General features: G+C 35.4%; 2 protein-coding genes across 13 annotated transcripts; both read right to left on the reverse strand.

Annotated features, from left to right (window-relative positions):
• Positions 1–31: 31 nt before the first annotated feature.
• Psn (presenilin) lies at positions 32–3,309 on the reverse strand. Of its 2 annotated transcripts, none has more exons than XM_078187419.1 (7): positions 2,790–3,309; positions 2,099–2,307; positions 1,803–2,012; positions 1,510–1,730; positions 1,146–1,433; positions 840–1,093; positions 32–707 (listed from the first exon to the last, which is right to left on the reverse strand). In XM_078187419.1, the coding sequence occupies exons 1-7, from the start codon at positions 2,922–2,924 to the stop codon at positions 552–554; spliced, it is 1,473 nt and encodes a 490-aa protein (XP_078043545.1). In that variant the 5' UTR covers positions 2,925–3,309; the 3' UTR covers positions 32–551. The 2 variants fall into 2 exon arrangements, with proteins under 2 accessions (XP_078043545.1, XP_078043547.1); XM_078187421.1 differs by having other exon boundaries at positions 840–1,081; positions 2,790–3,305.
• Positions 3,310–3,880: 571 nt separating this feature from the next.
• On the reverse strand, positions 3,881–19,299 carry LOC144473500 (putative Rho GTPase-activating protein CG5521). Of its 11 annotated transcripts, XM_078187407.1 has the most exons (30): positions 19,239–19,294; positions 18,962–19,161; positions 17,702–17,812; positions 17,457–17,474; positions 17,051–17,222; positions 16,542–16,896; positions 16,187–16,464; positions 15,815–16,109; positions 15,360–15,730; positions 15,065–15,287; positions 14,725–14,932; positions 14,401–14,532; positions 13,772–14,008; positions 13,245–13,435; positions 13,064–13,162; positions 12,708–12,992; positions 12,510–12,635; positions 12,276–12,443; positions 11,333–11,443; positions 11,102–11,260; positions 10,848–11,027; positions 10,421–10,784; positions 10,197–10,345; positions 9,922–10,097; positions 9,391–9,850; positions 9,043–9,329; positions 8,846–8,982; positions 8,430–8,555; positions 7,993–8,013; positions 3,881–7,337 (listed from the first exon to the last, which is right to left on the reverse strand). In XM_078187407.1, exons 2-30 carry the CDS (start codon positions 19,065–19,067, stop codon positions 7,177–7,179), a joined length of 5,706 nt encoding a protein of 1,901 aa, XP_078043533.1. In that variant the 5' UTR covers positions 19,068–19,161; positions 19,239–19,294; the 3' UTR covers positions 3,881–7,176. The 11 variants fall into 11 exon arrangements, 10 of the variants coding, with proteins under 10 accessions (XP_078043533.1, XP_078043536.1, XP_078043532.1 ...); XM_078187410.1 differs by having other exon boundaries at positions 8,430–8,528; positions 18,962–19,299; XM_078187406.1 differs by having other exon boundaries at positions 18,962–19,299.
• Positions 19,300–20,095: the final 796 nt, after the last annotated feature.

Raw genomic sequence — 20,095 nt, forward strand, 5'->3', positions numbered from 1 at the left:
AGCGTTACTAGTGGCTCACAGCTATAAGGTGTGTACATTTTAGTGAATTTGTTTAGGCAAACATTATACCTCATGTTTCATACGGTTTCTGAAAGAACGATCATGAATTGTTTTTTTATACTTGATCCGTGCGAGTTATGTTCTCTAAATGTAACAATGAAATACAATAAATTGTCGTAGTTACATTAATATAATTATTTTCAGTAGGTATTTTCGTCATAAAATAAGTGATCAGAAATAATATTACTTTAAAAGTACGAATACAAAATTGTTACAAAGTTAATGTTCGCAATACAAACTAAATATTATTCAGGATATCCGAAATTCTCTATGTACCAGACAAATACAATTGTTATTTATTATTTTTCTTCTCTTACAAATGTAAACTGTCTTTTGTTTTTAGCACTGTTCGAAGTACAAGTCTGAAGAGTGTGGAACATGAACGAAAAATTTAAATGAAATAGGAGATCTAGACACGATCAAATGTAAATAGCGATTACGTTTTGTAATAAATAATACTAAATAAGATGTTATGATCATCATACCTATCGTTAAATGAACACTTGCTCGCTTGCTAAGCTATCTGCAAATGGCGCGACGATTACTCTGGTAGCAAAGTAAAACGTTAAACCAAAAGTGATAGAAATTGGCAGAGCTGGCAATGCTTTCCTAAATATGGCCAATAGGAGAGTCGTCAAACCCAGACCCTAAAAAAAGAAAATATTGAGATATTATTTATGTTACGAACACAAATACAATTTTTTAATTGAATAACTAAAACGCGTACAATTACGATTACATCTATAAAGTTCGCGAAACTGCAATGAATGAATACGTACAATTAAAATAGCAATGAAACAAGCCAAGGTTGTATTCCAGTCACCATAACTAGAAGCCTTTCCGACTAAGACGCTGTAGAATATAAAATCTCCAAGACCCAACTTGAATCCCCGTTCTTCCTCGGTAACCGGAACTATACGCCCTTGTGGTTCACGTACTACACGATTATCTTGTTGCCTTGAAGCTTCTGTCTGTGTAGAATTATCAAGCACTTCTTGTGCCCTCCTTGCGCCTCTGTCGCCTAAAAGTGAAGCTGTATGTTAGTCATTTTAATTGCCGGCAAGGTGAATTCAGTCATCTAGTACCGTGAGTTTCTATCCACTCGGGAGTAAAACCGCCTTCTTCTGCATCTCTTGCTGTAGGATTATTTTGATTTTCTACTTGATCATGTACAGGATTTGTTGTACCATCATCGTCGACGGAATCGTTGCTATTTATTGTTGCCGCTTGTACGAAACCCGTATAAGTCGCCGACGTTGTATACATCACAGTCGATGAGTAAATCAAAGCAGCGAATATAGATTCATTGCGTTCTTGAGCAGTTTCTACTAATATCCTCAAAGGACCTTTCGGTGGTAATACCGCTATCAAATCTATAGACATCGATAACGAATAAATTGTAGTTAATTTATAAGGATAATTATATATCTTGTACGAGAACTGTCTTACCCCAAATACTAATAGCACCTAAAACCACCCATGCTGTCCACTCTGGCAAATACTTGATAAAGACAAGAGCCATAAGTGCAGAGATGAAAATAAGATATGCTTGTTGCAACTGCAAAGGGCCCTGCCAATGTATACATATCATGCCAACTACTCCGAAATTCCATGAGATTAAACCTAATGTGAACAAATCTATTGGAATGTTGTAAACCTTTAATATTTGCCTGAAATAAATTTTGTTTTTACGTAATATAAAAAAAGAGACGCTGACAGCAGATATATGTAAGCATACTTACTCGCAATATAATATAGAAAACATGAATAACAATAATAAGGAACTTGTAATCAACCATATACGGATTACTCTATAAAATTTATACTTGTATAAGAATATAAGTGTTACAGTCATGGAAGCGATGACACTTATCAATATTAAGGCATTGGCAACTGCTTGCCAAGCTTTGGTACTCGCATCTGCAGTATCTTCATGAAATGGAGTATATAATCTGAAGGAAACAGAAATGAATTAAACATTATATTTATTCATATAAGTCTATATTAGAGATGTTCCACGTAAAAAAAAAACACTTACAAGTATATTCCTTTGGTTGTGTAGAAATGTATAGAACTAATGGTGGCAACTACAACTAACATACAAAGTGATACAGGCACAAATAATTTAATGACATGTGCTGCTCCATATTTTAATTCTTCTTCCTCTTCATCTCTATAATTTCCAGATCTATCTTGACCGCTAGGACCTCTTCTCCCCAAAGGTGCATTATTTGACGTACCTGGTGACTGGAAATTCAACCAATAAATAAATTACATTAAAAATAGGTAGAATATACAACAATTTTTCATTTATAAACATTCATAATGTCAAGCTTGATAACTATAATAACTCCTTACAAAAATACATTTATAATTTCAATATTAATTATCAAAAATGTTTTTAAACCTCCACTAATATTTAGAAATATCTATAAAGTATGTTGATGTTGTGTTTATTATTTTTAATAAAGTCTGAATTAGTGACATTTTTTAAGTACGAACTACACAGATAAAATGACACTTAACATATGAGAAACCATTCTAGATATGGTAAGTTTATATTTCGAGTTGAACAAATTTTTACAACTATCGCGAGACAATGAAGAAAATTGATGACTTCTCGAGGTTTTTCAAGTCACCGATGTTCGATTATAGTCAACAAGGGACCATAATTAAATTATTTACAGAGTTCTGAAAAAATAAAAAACTATCAAATATTGTTGTTTTACCTCCTCATTGCTAAGTTGTGAACGCCTTTTCCACGCTGCGACCAACCCTAGGTCATCTGATCGAGATTCCGCTACGTGACCGTCCATGAGACTTGTATATTCGTCGGCCGAATCGTAAGTGTCGCTCTCAGACATTCATCAACGTTTGTACGAACGAACTATGCTAATTCAACGGGTCTCCGCATAAGAACTTTTTGACAGCTACTTGAATGGTTTTTTTGTACTTCCGCGCTTCGGTTCGCGAGAGACGCGATCAGTGACAATCACGTCCAGCAAAACGATAAAAGAGCATCCATTCAATTTTCACGGATTAAAAGGCCTGTATTGTTCGAAAAATATAGCACAAAAAACTCTCGACCGCGTAAAACTGTGCTTACAATTAGTTTATAATTGTCAAAAACCTTCGATAACTAAAGCTAATAGTGGCCATTTTGAAGATGACTCACACTATGCTGTCCCCTACAGTTCTGTCGCAGAAACTGAAAAGAATAAGAATTCAAATTGAAAATATTGAATGTACAATAATTAGTCCTACTCCTGCATAACTACGGGCCGTAGCTCGATCCATTAGAGAGGGTTAATGTAGCATTTTTTTGCTTCGATTGATTCGCAATTTACTGGCGAGATAGTGCTGCCCTCGCAATCAAATAAAAAAGAGAAAACAACGAGTAAGCTAGAAAGCATGAAATCAGTACATCTGCATGTGGAGCGATTCACACTGACGAACAATGTAGTTTATCTCGCTTTACCATTCTTACGGTCTTACTCTTTTCACGCGTCCGTTTGGCGCGCCATCGGAGTCACGTGACGCGAAATTCGATTTTTAAAGAACCTTCAAATAATAAATTATTACTTCACAGTGAATCTGTCAAAACATTGAGAACATATTTACCTGAAAGTATCTTGAACAGCTTCTGCAAATACACTGGACGCAACGAATTTCATTTATTTGAAAGTTCAAGCTCCGAACGAGTGCGCGTAAAGAGTGAGATAGCTAGGTTTCCTAGACGTGTGCACAACCATTCATAGATCTGATAGCTATCGTCCTCGTTTCTCTTGAACGTATCGCATATATATTAAAGTTTCTCATGTTTAATTCATCACAATTTTATTGTGCAAGAAAATGTACATTCCATCGCAGAAATGTGTATAATTAATACAATATCAGAGAAATCTTTGGGCAACGAATTCGATTTACAGTAGAGCAATGTGTCTTTTGGATCAATTCGGAACATTACTCTCTATAGAGGATTAGCTAATGCGTCCAATACAATTTTTCTAGCCGATTTCTACTCTGCCCTATGATACTGTAAATTCTGCAAATGTTTCTTTACAAAGTCCGGATTCAATGATACAGATTTTACAGCATAAATTTTTGTTAGAGATATCAGAAAGTCTATTGATTAGTTCAAGAGCCGCTTGTAATACTACGAAACTCTAATTTAACTGTTTTCATTGCGCTAAACAATTAAAACAATTGAAACATATTAAGTATTTACGGAAAGAAAATTATATAGAATCAGAGACGTCTGATTTAATACAATGAGACCAGTGTGATCAATGATAGCTTTTTTCGTATTATAAATAAGACAATTGCTGTACATACATGTATGATATAAAATTAAGTAAGTTACAATTATAAATCTCTGTGATTAAATTCTATACAACAGTTCTACTTTTAAAAACGATTGAATGAGGTTCTATGTTTTTGCCAAAAATTATTGTTAATACTCTTAATTACAGAGATATCTGTAACATTACTAACTTTACACTTCATACAGTAACACTCAGTTACATTGAAAAAAAAAACGAAGAAGAATGATTAAGTTACATCGTTTGTACATCTCTCTATTTCGAATAATCGAAAATAAAGAATCTCCGCCATTGTGTATCATTCCAACTACTAATCGTTATAAAAATTAAGAAATTAGAAAAAAAAATTGATAATGCAATTTTATGCGGCATTATTGACTGTAGATTGGTTCGTTTACACAAGTTCCGTTCCGAGTAATTACAAGCGCAACGTTCAGTAAGAAAAATATTTGAAAACTATGCTAGTAATGTTAACAGCAATTTGTATATTTATAACATAAATAATAGCAAGTAGTTATTTTAATGGTACTAATGAAGATAGTTGTTAATTAAGTACACTGTTTAGATACGATTCGTAGAAGCATCCTTATATAAGACTGTAATAAGTTCTTTTTCCCTTCGTTTATATGTATATATCGAATATACGTATACATAGACCAATATCTTTCGTTTTCTCTCGTTTCAGTTATGTAGCGACATAATATTTCGCAGAGCGTAATTTTTTTCGCTCAGTGACCACGAGGTCATCTGTGAGCGTAACAATTTATGTACAGTACATATACACAGCTCTTCTCAATTACTACTTCGTTATAAATTAGTGGAAAAATAATGCTGCTTTGGCCATGGTCTGCGCATTGGTGATCATTCACCCTACATCTTCGTTGCTAACCCTACATTTTTGAATGCGGTCTCTTGATAATCTTCAAAATGGTAAAAAAACTCGAATATTGTGTTCTTTCCTTTTTTTGTTATCTATTATGATCTCAATTCGAATACTAACATACAGGGTGTTCAATAAAGAGTTTTCAATATTTATATGGTATATGTATAAAACACACTGTACCGAGTGAAAACCTCAGAAAATATAGGTCGAAAGGTCGATCACTTCTGAGATGTAAACATCTTTGTTTGTATAATATTAACCCTTATCGTATCACGTCCGCGTTTTTTTCTTGATGCCGTCTACCGCTTATGTTTAGGTAGAAGCAAGAAAGTCAATCATGATGTTAGTAAATAGAAATGTTTGAATCTCAGAAATAGTTGACCTTTCGACCTATGTTTACTAAGGCTTTTTTACAGAGTTCAGTGTGTCTTATATACCATATAAATATGAATGCCTTTTTTTTAAACACCTTGTATACGTATATATATGTATATAATATTCATCACATTATATGTATATCATTTCCCCTAAAACTTCTGTTCATATCGACAGCGACAGCGACCAATAATATATTTAATACTTTGATTATTATCACTGTGTGTATTAAGACAAATCTTTTTTTCTAAAGCAAACATGTTTTACTCTCACGTAATAGTATTCTGTTTCTTTCGCTTTCTCGAAACTTTTCTCGATATCGTTTTCCTTTTCTTTCATTTATTTTTTTTCTCTTTAGATTTACCGTTTTTCGGAAATAACACATTTTGACACATTATTTAAAATACTTATATATCTCGAGTATTATAAAGCACCAAGTACCTGCAACTTTGGTATGACAACAGAACTGTTCCCTAATTTGATCTCTTCCACTATACAATGTACACGAAAACTAAGACACTCTTTGCCCTGGTAACACGTAGGCATCAACAAGATTCCCTTCTATTTGTTGAAATTAAATAGAAAACGTACAATGGAATGCTTCGACTTCTCCAAAAGTTATTAAAAAAGAAAAGAAAGTTATTCGCATTTAGTTTAAAGAATGAATGAAGTGTAAGAAAGATAATTGAATATGGAATGTAGTTGTGTGAAAATGATTCGAAGAAATTCAGCCAACGCGATACGCGACGTTCAAGTACAACTTATTACAGTATTAAGAGACACGTGACACGCTACATGTAAAACATGCTGATGTCAAAAAATAACATTTGATTCTTATCAACACTCTCATAAACACATTCCGTGATTACGTAATAACTATGTTCTCTTATCACCCATTACAATTACAGGAAATGAAAAAGTTATTCCTTACGAAGGCATGTGTGTAACATCGAGGAGCTCGTAATATAAATTAAGATATAGAAGCTTTTTTTAGTCAATAGAATTATTTAAGCTTACCTAGTTTCAAGTACGAGGATAAACTGATCTTAAGAATGTACTGTACAATGAAAAGTAGTTGCCTCGACGACACTAATAATTGTATATATAACAAATATAGTTCCGCTATTGTATCATCTATGTCCGTTAAATCCTCTCATATATGTTTATGTTCCAATAAATTAATTATTCACGTTGCAACAAATAAACAACGATCTGTACATTTAATATAAAAATTAAACCTAAGGACGGAAAACAGAAAACGCTAAGACTAATCAGATATATTCGATGACCCCTTATAAAGATAACATTCAAAATGACTGGTAACACAATGACCCGCCATTCTTAGTACTGACAAATTTCACCACCTTCATTGCATAGAACAGCGGATCACCTTTCTGTATAATGTGGTATCGTAATGCATTGTGTCAATTAGCATTTCAAAGAATTTTCTTAAATTACAATTTCAGGGATGTTCTTTTCAAACAACCTCTTGTGCAAAAAGTGTTCCTTTCGTTTATGGTATTGATATAAAATTCCTTATTTATATCTTGGACTATCGGGAGGTGTGGGTTGAGTGTTCGCCCTCTGCTTCTGTCCTGTTTTGAACGACATCTTTTTTACAGGTCTAGGTGAAATTCCATGAAGTGCAGTACTTTCGGGAGTGTCATTGCTGAACCATACTCTGCTTCCATCGGACACTAAAAGCAATACAAAAGAGATTTTACCGTCATTGGCACTGTATTTGTTAAATTTAAACCAAGCTAAACAATTACGTGTGTAGCTAAAAATGCAATTCAATTAACACATGAAACTACATGGTACTGAAATTGTACATGCAATTTGTCTAAAACGAAATGTAAAATAATAAGTACTCTTTGCTATGTACACATATCAAAATAATTGCTTTAAAAAAATGATTTTCAAATAATAATAGCCATTATTTTTTTTTTTTTTTTAAATAAAACGAGCACTCTAGAGATAAAACACTGTGATAGTGTATAGATACTTTATGTGATTAAATTTGGCGTAAAATATTTACATATTGACTTCTGAGACTGTGAAAGAGACAGACAGGTGAATTTTTAAATGAGAGTACATTCACACAATTTGCAAAAAGCTGGTCACAGCATATAATGCTAGGAGGGGTTTTAAAGAATTGTTGAAATTCGTGAAAGTTGGTATCAACATTTTTAGTTTCGGCTACTAACACACTTCTAAAATGCTATATACACACAGCACTGTATTCTCTATCTATAAAAGCGACATGAACAAAAGTGGCATATGTAATGAGATATGAATAGAAGGAAACTGTATCGATCTATGCCTAATATGCACATAGAAAGGGAATTTTACCTCTGAATAGATTGTGTAAGACTGTTAACAAAAATTTAATTAAGAAACATGTGGTTATTAAACAAAGAGCGTTTGTAATATAATTTTTTCCAATCTTGTTTTCAGAAAGATAGAATTTTGATCATATGACAAGTATATCGTAATTATTTTAGAGTTCAATAAAGTTTGAGTAAATTGTGTAATGTTGTTTAAAAAAAAGGTAGATATATATATTTCAGGATAGTGTAGAAGACTGCAGTATATATACTAACATATTATAACATATAGAACCACTACCAGATAATCTATAGGAAAAGAAAGGAGTATACGAAAAATAAACAAAGGATACAGTTCGTATAGATAGAACGTAAACAGCAAAGAAAAAAAAATAAATTATAATACTACCTTGTCGGATGGTGTTACAAGGTGGGTGGGGGTTAGTGGACTGAATTAGTCACCTCTATTCGCGCGGTTATCACTGCTCGCCGCCGATGAACTTCGCATTCCGGAACGACCCTGATGCGAATCTATAAGCGCTGCTGCGAGGTTTGACGATGCTGTGGATTGCACGCTTGTTGTAGATCCTGACAGTGTGATATTGATAATAATAATAATAAACGATCGACGTATCATGCAGAGACTATTGAAAAAGGGGATTTGCTGTTCAGCTGTAAGCTGATGAGCATCTATCGGACATACTAGAGAGAACTCTATGTCTCGGGGCTGCTATGAATAATGAAAACTGTGCATTGGATTAAACTGCAAATAAACACAGTATGCGCGTAGCTATGCTACAAGTCTGAACTGGAATATTTCTATAAAACGTATATAAAGATTTTTCGGTTTGTTTTTGTACTAACATAGACAAACTAACCAGATACGGAGGAGACCCCACTGAACGGACTTGGCGGTTGTACTGGAGAATACACGTTGGCTGTAAACTCTTCAAACGTTGTGGCTTCTTTATGATTTCTCATAACGGTATCGATGGACCTCGCCCTCTCTTCGTAACTGTAATATTTTACATTAGCAACGCGTAACATTAGTTATATATCAAACTAATATACTCACTAATGTTGATACAACGTAAGCGTAGACCGTTTTGCTCTACTCGCAGCTAGAGCAGTTGTCCTCACTAATCCAGGTAAAACTTTGTCCTCTACAATACACTCGTCAAACAGTGGCCCGAAAAATGGAATTTCGGGTTTTCGAGAGATTTGTATTCTGTACAATTTATTGTGTAACGGATAGATTACTATTAAAACATCACAAAATTCGGTTGGTATGATATCCCTGCGATAATCTCTCCAGTGCTCGGACCAAACTATATGAATCTCATCGTTACCGAGATGACGAGTCTGAAACGATATCGAGTATAAAGATAATTTCTCCATGTTATTTAAGCTGATTGATAATTACCTTTTGTAACAAACTTTCGGGACTATCAGAAGGCATCCTCGTCGCAACATGAAAAAGAATTTCAGTGAAAGATGTAGCAAAGTACGGCGCCGTGACACCAGACGCTTTACCAGGCACAAGACCACCGAGAAAACCCGTATGCGATTCAAGTTCAACTTCCCAGGCTAATCTTGCAATGAAGCTCTCATATTCTTTGCTAGCAGTGACGTTGCTCAATATGGAATTCTTATCTTCCTGTCCTTGACTGACATATATCACTGCGATTTTATGCGTTTCCCTAGACCGTTGACTGTCAAGATTTCGCAGTTCTCGCAACAGCTTCTCGTTTTTCGAGAGTAAATGCAATTTTCTACGCTGTTCCCAACCAGATAATCCCAAATGCGAAAACAGAAGACGGCAGTGATGAAATGGTGCTGGAGGTGGACGACAGGAAGGCGGACTTATTGCTGAGGCACACATACTGAAACGACAATATAAAATAGCAACTGACCTAATCAAGGATAAGAACGGCTTTAATTAGTCGCAATTTACCTAATATGTTGATTCCAATTGTTGATATGCTCTTGTTCTGCATTTCTCTGACTGAGAATGGTTGCAATAGTTTCGCTTTCGAGGTAATAACCTTGGGGAGGATTCGCTGGTTCATTAAGTGCTATTTCTGGATTGGTTAATACTTCTGTACTTGTGTGCCCTATGTACTGTAAGAGCTGCGAATAGAAACGTCAAATATGAAGCATATAATATTGACACATTGTAACTATTAATATGTCTCTAAATCGACGAACTATTCAAAGATTAAACCTTACATCATCTAAGTTATCCATATCACTTGCACCATTCGTGAATGTAGGCAATACGTGAGGTTCACGGTGGCGTACCGTGTGTCGAGTAGTGCACGTTTGAGGCGTTATAACGCTGCTCAAATCCTCACTGTGTGGCTTTGTTTTCCATTCAACTAAAATGTAATACATACGTATTAAACTGAAACGAAGTTGCCAACGATTGAACTACCGCCAGATTTCTCTATTACCGTGCTTCGTAAATGCTATTGGAATATCATCGTCAATAGATGGTTGACTGTATAAGATAGAGCTATCCCATGAAGCCTTTCCTGCCAAATCTCTTAACAAAACTCGAACCAATGACGGCGCTGTTGTTAACCCAGCAGTAACACCACCGCCAGGTGCATCCAACGCAGCCAATTCAACAAGTGACATTATCACAGAATTTGATAGCATTAGTAATTGCATATTCGGCGCATGAAAGATGGCAGATGACAATTCGTCTCCATCGATTCCTGGCACGTCATCCAATTCGACGACCAACGAAGACAATCGAGCTGCTCCAATGCCCATTGGGAAGTGTCCCAAATGATTTATTAAATGCATCATTACCTATAAGTTTAATTTTGATATGATATTGATGCTTTAAGAAGAAAAGTATCCAGAATATTTTACCATTTTGGCTGCCAGCTGAACAGATTGAATATTCCCTCTACGAGGAGATTTTATGCTAGTTTCATCAGCCAAATTGTCTAAAGTAATATCGGGATCGAAGTCGTCGTCTTCATCTTCGTGATTTTTACCTGACTGTGATAAACCTTTACCGCCTTTATCTTGTACTATGTTATCCAAAACCTGTACAAGTAACATCCCACATTAGTTATGCAAGAGAATAGAATTGTTACTTTAGTCGTGCGTAAAATACTGACGGTGAATAATGTCATTAACAATGGTTTTCCCTGAAACACCCGTAGTAAGACACTCGGGCCTAGTTGCATGGCCCATTCGCCCAAACAGAACAACATTGATATTATCAATTGTCCGCGCCTATCTCGTGTACTCATATATCCAAGCGTTTCTGATAAAATCTGGAATAAAAATATAAAATTATGTACATTACTTATACACAACATGAATTTTAAATTTTTACTAGAACATACCTGAATTATTTTCGATGGCACATTCGGATACAATTCCAAAAGGATATCAGCTTTATCACATAATAGCAAGAGAGAATCACACGCCACTTGGGCTACAGTAGCATGACTGGCCTAAGTGATAAAAAGCATAATTTTTTATTTTAATATGTTTATATTCGATTAACACTAGAAATACCAAGCAGCGAGAAAATTCATTTTCATTTGCTTAACAAATTGCTCGCATACGTTTCTTATGATTCGATATACCTTTTATTATAACGTATACACAAATAATGAATTTATTTCACAAGTTTTTCCATGTGTTCTAACGTACAGCACAAAAAGAGAGAAGCGTTTTTCATTATCTTGTCTGGTATTTCTAGAGTTAATATTTTTTCGTTGTCACTAATTAGTATTAAACAGAAAGTACGTTAATCACTAATATATGGGAATAAATAAGACTGAACATTAAAATATCGTTGGACGTTTTACAGGTACATGTTCGTGCAATAAAACCATGCAATGTTGACAACATCCTTAAAGACACGTAGACATCGGTTGACAGGTAAATACTGTAACAACACATAATAAGGGATTCAACAGAGATTTGTTAATCCAAGAAAAACTACCTGGTCCATTAATGGGTAACAGAAACCGGCTCTGCGACGCTCTGCCCCTTGCATCCGCTGTCAATCAGACTCAGTGGAAGAGATACTGAATTTTTCACTACTACTATGACATGTACTACATTTAACGCAATTATTGTTAAGTAAGTCCACCTAAGAAATCGCAACTAAAAATTCTATTAATACACTACATAGCGCACGCTGTCTTAATGAAAAGGTACGTCCCAAGTGCAAACTAATGTGATCTAATTCAAATGTATAACATGCAGACTCCTCTAAAACAAAACTGATCGAACAAAATATATTTTTGCAATGAACAACAGACTCGAGAAACTTACCCGCAGCGCTAAAAGGAGAACCGTAACGGATTCTGGAATTCTCGGGTGTTGATTTTTGTAACATAGTTCCCTGTAAACGAACATAGCGATACTTGATAGCGCTACGCATCTTGCAATGCCGGTCGGTTCGCGTCTACAACTTCTTAGGAGTATCGTAATTATATGTTCCTAAAATAAAACAATTCGTATAACATACAATGCGTTTACAAGTTCGTGTTATCTATATCCAATTACTTTTGCATCTGGACACGTCATGGTTACAATATCTGTTGCAGTGGGTTGCAGTACTGGTAATTTAATTGTAGTCGCAGGCAACGACAATAGCGATCCAATTATGGAAACAGCCTCTGTCCTCGGCGCCTACAATAGTTTATTATTTACATCACTACGGTTATATTATTGTACAATTAACTTATGTAAATCTTACAGTACCCCAATGTCTTGGCTGCTTAATATAACATTAGCAGCATGGATGTAGTCCAAGATCAATAGACTGGAACCAGGAAGATTCAAACTGAATAATCTTGGGCCCGTATACTTAACAAGGACGTGAAGCACTTTAGTATCGTTGCTGACGATACCGTTGTGAACTGCACGATAAAACAAAGTCAAGTGTTGCTTTGGTAAATTGATATCCTGCGGCTGGATTGTTAAAAGACAAATCAAACGATATGCTGCCAATTTGCCGACTTCGTACTGTGCAGAAAGCTGTATCGCCTGAAAACATATAAATCGTTTAATAATCATTTTCTTCTTTAAGTACATTATATTTGGTAAATATTAACAACCTTAAAACACCATGGGGCAATAACTGTTAACGGTGGTATGAGTTCTGGAGCCGGAGGAGTTGCTTGATTATCTCCAGACACGCCTTGGTTTAAACGAATCTATTTCATACGAAGAACGTAATATTTATTTCATTATAATGTATTAGCAATTATGACGACCTATGACCCAGTAAATACCAACTTTTACGAGCGTTTGTGTTAGCTGCACAAGGTAATCCATTACTTGACCGTGAAGAATTGGATCTTGAATGTTATTTACATCTCCTAATGCTGACAGCATACGTCTCCATAACACCACTGCCACATCGGGCAACCATCCCCGAACTCCGCCACCTGCCATAACAGATCTTCTTTCCGACGCATCGTTAGTGTCTGCGAAGTAATAATTACATTTTAGCGAAAAATTCTTTCCTAAAATTTTCTACAAACCTATTAATTGTATACACATATTCACTATAAAACGGAAACGATATATGTCGAATTGTCCGTATATAAAGAAAACAAAATTCCTGTACATACGGTTGTAGTTAATTCGCAGAAATGTAAGCAAAGCATGTGATACAAAGAAATTATTTTCCGAACGTATCATATATGTATATCTTTGTTAGTATTACATCAATGATTTATGAAAATGTTTACACGCTGTTATGGTATCGAAAATATCATGTTTTCATAATCGTATGCGGGAAGAGCTGCAAGAGTACTTACCAATGCTGCTGCCGTCAATGTTTTCAATTTGTATGGGGCTGTCTTTATTGCTGTCAACCCCGCTGCTGGGCGTCGGAGACGGGCAACGTGGCGACGGTGGTTCGCTATCAACAATGACAAGGCTATCCAAGGATTTAGCACGTCTATTAGGCAACATTTTCCTCGTTTGTCCTGCTGATGATGTCGTGCCGCTTGATAGCAACCGAGCCATGTCTTGCTCTATCGATAGGGGCAGTACTGCGCGTGTGGAAATTGTTCACACTTAATACACAAATAAGCCACAAACAAACAGGAGAAATGTATATCTGTATCGGATGGTTTTCATTTGACGATTCGTCGACTGAAAGAAGGAAAGCAAGCGCACAGAAGACGATATTGCAAATGACGGGGATGGAGGGTAGAGAAAGAATGAGACGAGACAAGTGTCTGGCTGACACTAGACTGGTTATTTTTAAACCAGTGTCAGCGTCCAAGCGAAAAAGTAAGAGACATAGTTATAAATAAATTTGCACGCGCTATCAGCAACACAGATGGCACTACCGAATTGCAAAAGTCACCAGAACTTGACCGAAATAGAGAAACAAAGGTAGAGAAAAAAGGGGTAACACTTCGCAAACCAAGATATTTACCAGGAATGCCACTGTGTACCGTATGAGTACGGTTCCTGTGGAGCTTTGCACGAGCTTTTGCACTGTATATCGTATTATCACTTGCACTACGTGGAAGAGGTCGTACCTTCCTCAAATCTCGCATCGGGTGATCTATTTGAAATAAAAAGATTTAGAGTCGTTAAAAACAGTTTATTAGGTGTACCAACATCTTGTTCACTATTTTCTGTTAAATTCAGGGAAGATATTTTTTATCTAAATTATACTGTTATCTCTCTAACAAAATAGTGGTGGTAATTGGTACATCTAATACATTTTCAGGATAAAATTATCGCTACTTTATACCAATAACATTTTCTTTCGAGACTGTATGACTTTCTTGATCAACGCTTCCTTTGCGCGGCGGTTGGACACTTCCGGTAGACGCGGCACGACTCCCAACACCGCGACGCTTTTTAGTCTTTTGCTCACTTAGTCTATCCAATGGTAGATCATTCAGATCTAGATTGTACACGTGCCTGGCAAGTACCCTCGTTAAAGTGTCCAGTGTTTTCTATAGAGACATTAAAAGAAAAATCTTTTAGATCATTTATTAAGAGAAAGTCCAGTAATCGTACTAATTGTATAAAATTGAAATAAACCATCATTATGAGAGTTATATTAAATTTATATTTAATTCACTTACAGCCCATTCTCGAATTAATTCTTCCCATTGAGTCAAAGATGTCAACACCTCTAAGAACTGATCCCATAACTGAGTAGAAATAATAACGTTTAAATTGGCTTTAATCCACGTGACTATTAAGGTTTGAAATATAGCAGGTGCAAGTTTGCCACCGATACTCTCTTGAACTTTCCTTCGAGACGACTTCTCGTTTAGAACGAGCGACGTTATTTGCAGCAATACCCTAATAAATAATCAATGAAATTAGTTATGCACAATGTTAGTATCGAAAGTGATATAAGTCATGACATATTACCTAAGCAATTGTTCCCAAGTGCCTGGTTCTAATCTAGAATGCATAACGACGTAACGATACACATTTAAAACTCTTTTACAGCTATCCGTTTGTTCTTCGAGTAGCGTCATGGACGCGTTCGGTCCATAATTTTCTAAGAAAAATACATTTGAAGCCTGCGTGATGAATACTTGTAAAACATTTTGCAATCCTGCTCTAATAAACAAGTTTTCTCTGTGTATAGCACCGAGGTACGAATCGTTTCTCAATCTCGTTTGACGGTAAGATTCAGACGGACTTCTGTCGAAATCGTTCCCGTCTTTTCTGAAGCTGTCTTCTAGGTCTCTGTCCTTGTGTGTATCCAATGGTTCTAACATGAATGGAGGAAGCTCCTTGTAACATAACAATTCAAGAATATATTAACAACCTCAACTGTTTCACAGTAACACTCGATCAACGCTTACTCGTTTACTTACATTCATCTGAATCCAATCCTTATAAACAGCTATAGCCTTTCTAATAGCACCAGCATGATTGAAGTCCAAAAGGAATGCTTGTCTATATAACTCATGTACAAAATTCACGTTGTCCCTATTACCGTAAAGAACTTCCCTGACAAGAGTAACTGCCGAGACAGTATTATCCTCTTGATTTTGATTTTCCTGTTGAGATACAGTTGACTCAGGTGACAATAAAGTTGAATCAGCCGAGTTTTGTGTAACAGAGACACGACGAAGTTCCGACTCCGCGTTTTCTTCGTTCGGAGTTGTGCTAAACAAAAAGAGTACACCAAGATGACAACCTGTGTATGTTTAAAACGGCAACTATTTGAGACTGAATTGTAATACCTATGTGAAAGATGTGCGAAGAGACCATCTTTTCTAGCAACATGCGTAAAACTAGCGACCCACTTGATCAACGCAACTTTACACAAAACATAATTATCCTGACTTTGATTCGTTGGTTTACGCATCATAGGTAATTCTAAATTAGGTTTGTACAAGGAGAAATTATCGTCGAACTCAGGACAAATGTAGCGAAGGTACGTAGCTTTAAAACGTTCTAATAAAAACTGGAAAGTCTTGTGCTGTCGTGAAGCTTTATCTCGCCATTCTATTTTTACAACCTGCAATTTAAATGAAAGAGAGCTTCAGCAGTGTACTAATAAATATTGCAATATAAACTGTAACAAATGTAACATACCTGAGTAACCATAAATTCAAGCAATGCTTCTAAAAATCGAACAGTCTCATTATCAAGAGGCTTCTCCCCACTTTGTGGAGGTAAAATGGGCCCACTGTCAACTGGAGTGACCGGACTCTGATTCGAGCCATTGTCATGCAAAGAACTTTGTGACAATTGTGTATCATAAAACTCCTTTTTATCCTTATCATCACAACCGATTACTTTTGCATGTTTATTCCTTCCATCCACCTTGCGTTCAGACTTGTAGGGGGATGGTTGTTGGGGTGGAAACCCTGGTACCAGATTTGCAAACATTTGATGTATATGATCGGGTGCATTTTCACCGAGTGCTTGGTACCATAAAATGAAATACCTAGAATAAATTTGGATGAAACTATACATTAGTAACTCAAGTAACTGTCTACTTAAATAATAAATTTTTACATTTTCGCTATGTGAAATTTATTGTTCCAACAAAAGTTTCCTAACTTTTTAATGATAGAAATAATCTATGGAAACCTGCATACCTTATAGCTTGTCTACGAAGTTTCCAACTATTACCAGGGTGTAAAAGTTTTTGCAAAATCCTTGCCAAACTGTGACACTGCCATCTCCTGTTAAGAAGCTCAGGCAGAAGGGTCAGAACTTTCTCTAAGAGCTGCAGAACTTGCTCCAATTCCTCCCTATGTGCTTTATGGACTACAAGAAAAATATTTATTTACTAAATTTATATTGTGCTACTTCCGGTACTTTCATACTATGTTTTATTAACAGACTAAAAATAATAAAAATAGCACCGGGTCATAAGTATCCTAAGCACATGCCAGTTACACTAAAGGATATATTTGTAAATAGTTGGATACACTGATCAGATTAATGAAACTGCGACATGCTTGGGACATGTATGTATATATTCATTCATCTTTTACTCACCAATGTGGAAGGAAAGTTCTGACAGCAAAATAGAGAGAAAACAAGCAAATAGTAAAATAATTATAATATCGGGATAATACAAAAATGATATTTCATTTTCACACATTCAGTACTTCTATAAATAAAACTGCATATGGTTGCACTGATAGAAATAGATATCGCAATCATATCCACATGTATATGCAATGCAGTTGTAATTTACAATTTTTAAGATCTAGACTTTGTAGATTTATAAATGATCTTACCTCTTTGCCGCAGATTCGCTTCAGCCGAGACAAAACAATCGTATAGAATAAAATAGACATGGCTGAAGTTGCCTTCAAAAAATCCTTTTGCTTCATCATTATCCACATTTTCTGTAACAAGGTATTCATATTTTATTATGTATCAAACATTCATTAAAATTTGATATTGTTTTTTATTGCTAGTTAATTTTAGCTATAGTTTCAATTTTCTTTTTTTTTTAATTTAATTTTATTTAGTTTCAGTTTATTTTACTATTATCCTGTAACATTTTGTCATATTTTTAGTGCATAAACATTTGTAATGCAGATATTACACAAGATTCGTCTCATAGAAAGATGTATGACATCATATTGGGTTTTATGGAAATATCTATGACATCATATGGAGCTTCATTCTAATATTTTCTATACGTACATATACTTAAAATTCTTTCTTTAAGTCTAATTATCTATACAACTATAAATCAACAGAAAAATTTATGCAACAAGCTCTAAACAAATACATTATAAATATAAAGTCGAATTTCCCTTTCCAAATTTTTTCATAACTATTTGAAATTTTGATTAGAAACAAGGCGTAAAAATTTATTCAACAGTCGATTGTGACCATGTTTGAGCACACAGTTCTGTCTATATATAATAATAATGTAACATTAGATAGAACTGGAGGCCACGGTAGGTTGGTTAATGTGGTCATGCGGTTTGGTGATTAGATACCAACCGCCTATGAATACTACAACTATTGTAATTCTAATTGCATTCAAGTTGACTCCGATAATTCTTCAACAAACCGTATAACAATGTTCTTGTAAAATAAAAACTGTTTCTTCCGAAAATTTTTGAAAAGTACAGACAACAAATAACGGCCATTGTCGTTGAAAAATATATTAATTCGATTGTCATTTTCAATTTATGTAATTTACAGTTTCGCTAAACCAGATCGCGATGCGTTTCTAAAAAAAAATATTGTAACATTGTAACAACAGCTGACGACTGGAAACGGCCAAGTGTTCTAACGTAGGGAAGGATTCATCGATTCGAATTTTCATCGGATTCTTGAAAGTCCACGATAACGTCAATAACGTCTCGTTAAGTTGACGCGTAGGCGGCAAACGCTAACAAAATTGTCGCCCCTCTTAATCGTCGTCGTGTTCATTAGCTCGGAAACTGGTTATCCGCGGTTAACGTCTACGAACGAATTAACGTTCGAACATCTAATTACGGGACGCGACGCGGCGAACGAGAAACAGCTGGGCTCACCTAGGACGATCTTGAGATGCTTGAACCGCGTCGCGCTATCCTTTTTAACATCTTGAATTTTCAGTGTTGACTTTTTGACGTCTACATGTAATTTTTTGCTGAACATGATTCAATGCGAGCCGCCGCCGGCCGCGACGACAAGAACTTTCATCGATAGCGTACAAAGTGGTCCTCATGGATACGGGCCGACTAACTACGCACTGTCAACATGTCAGATACTTGAAATGCACGGCCCGTTTTATCACGGTTTGGCGTCAAATTTCGCGAGTGCACACACCTCCGATCAGATGTACGTGGCAGCCATCTTGACATCCTCGCCGCGCACTGCTCATAACCTGTCGGGGCAATGACATCACCGTATGCACGGTGGATTCGTTTCTCTCATCTTCACGAAATTCAATTTATGTGTTCGAAAACCGCACATGCGACAGTCAATTATCGAAGTGTTACTTTGTTACTCTTTCATCGAAACGGTCCCACTTGAAACCAGCCGTTTAAACGGGATTCATGCTTTTTTGCGAGTACTGAAACTGAATTTTTTTGAAAGCTGCCGCCACAAACCACACATCGAATAGACCAATCACGTAATGTAGTTCCATAAGTTCTATATTGTTCTCGATTTTTTAATATGAATTATTTCCAGTGTTACCGACAGCCCATAATATAGATATCTCAAATTAAACAACTTTTGAATATCTTTTTCATTTTAATACTGTCTTAAACTCTTAAAAATTGAATACAAAATGTCGGAGTTCTTAAGTTATAAATTAATTTTATAATACAGAATCAAAAACATATTCGTATACTTAAATTCATGAACTATCGGTAATGATGATTTTCTGTGCCCCAGATAAATCATTTACCCTGTTTTATCGATTTATGGAAACTTCATTAAAAAATTAATTTTGACGTAATACAAATAAATCTGAGAAAATATATATTTTTTAAAATTAGACTTCATTCGACAAAATAGTATTGAAAAAACTATTTGCTTTACGTTTTACATAATAAGTATTCGCTTCGCGTGGAAACCCTATGTTACCCACTGAGAGTATCGAAATTCACTAGATGCCGATTCACATGGGTTTTCTAATCTAGGGGTATCCAAACCAGAACTGACGTTCATTCATTCAA

The sequence above is a fragment of the Augochlora pura genome, chromosome 7 (assembly GCF_028453695.1).
Source record: "Augochlora pura isolate Apur16 chromosome 7, APUR_v2.2.1, whole genome shotgun sequence".
NCBI lineage: Eukaryota > Metazoa > Arthropoda > Insecta > Hymenoptera > Halictidae > Augochlora > Augochlora pura.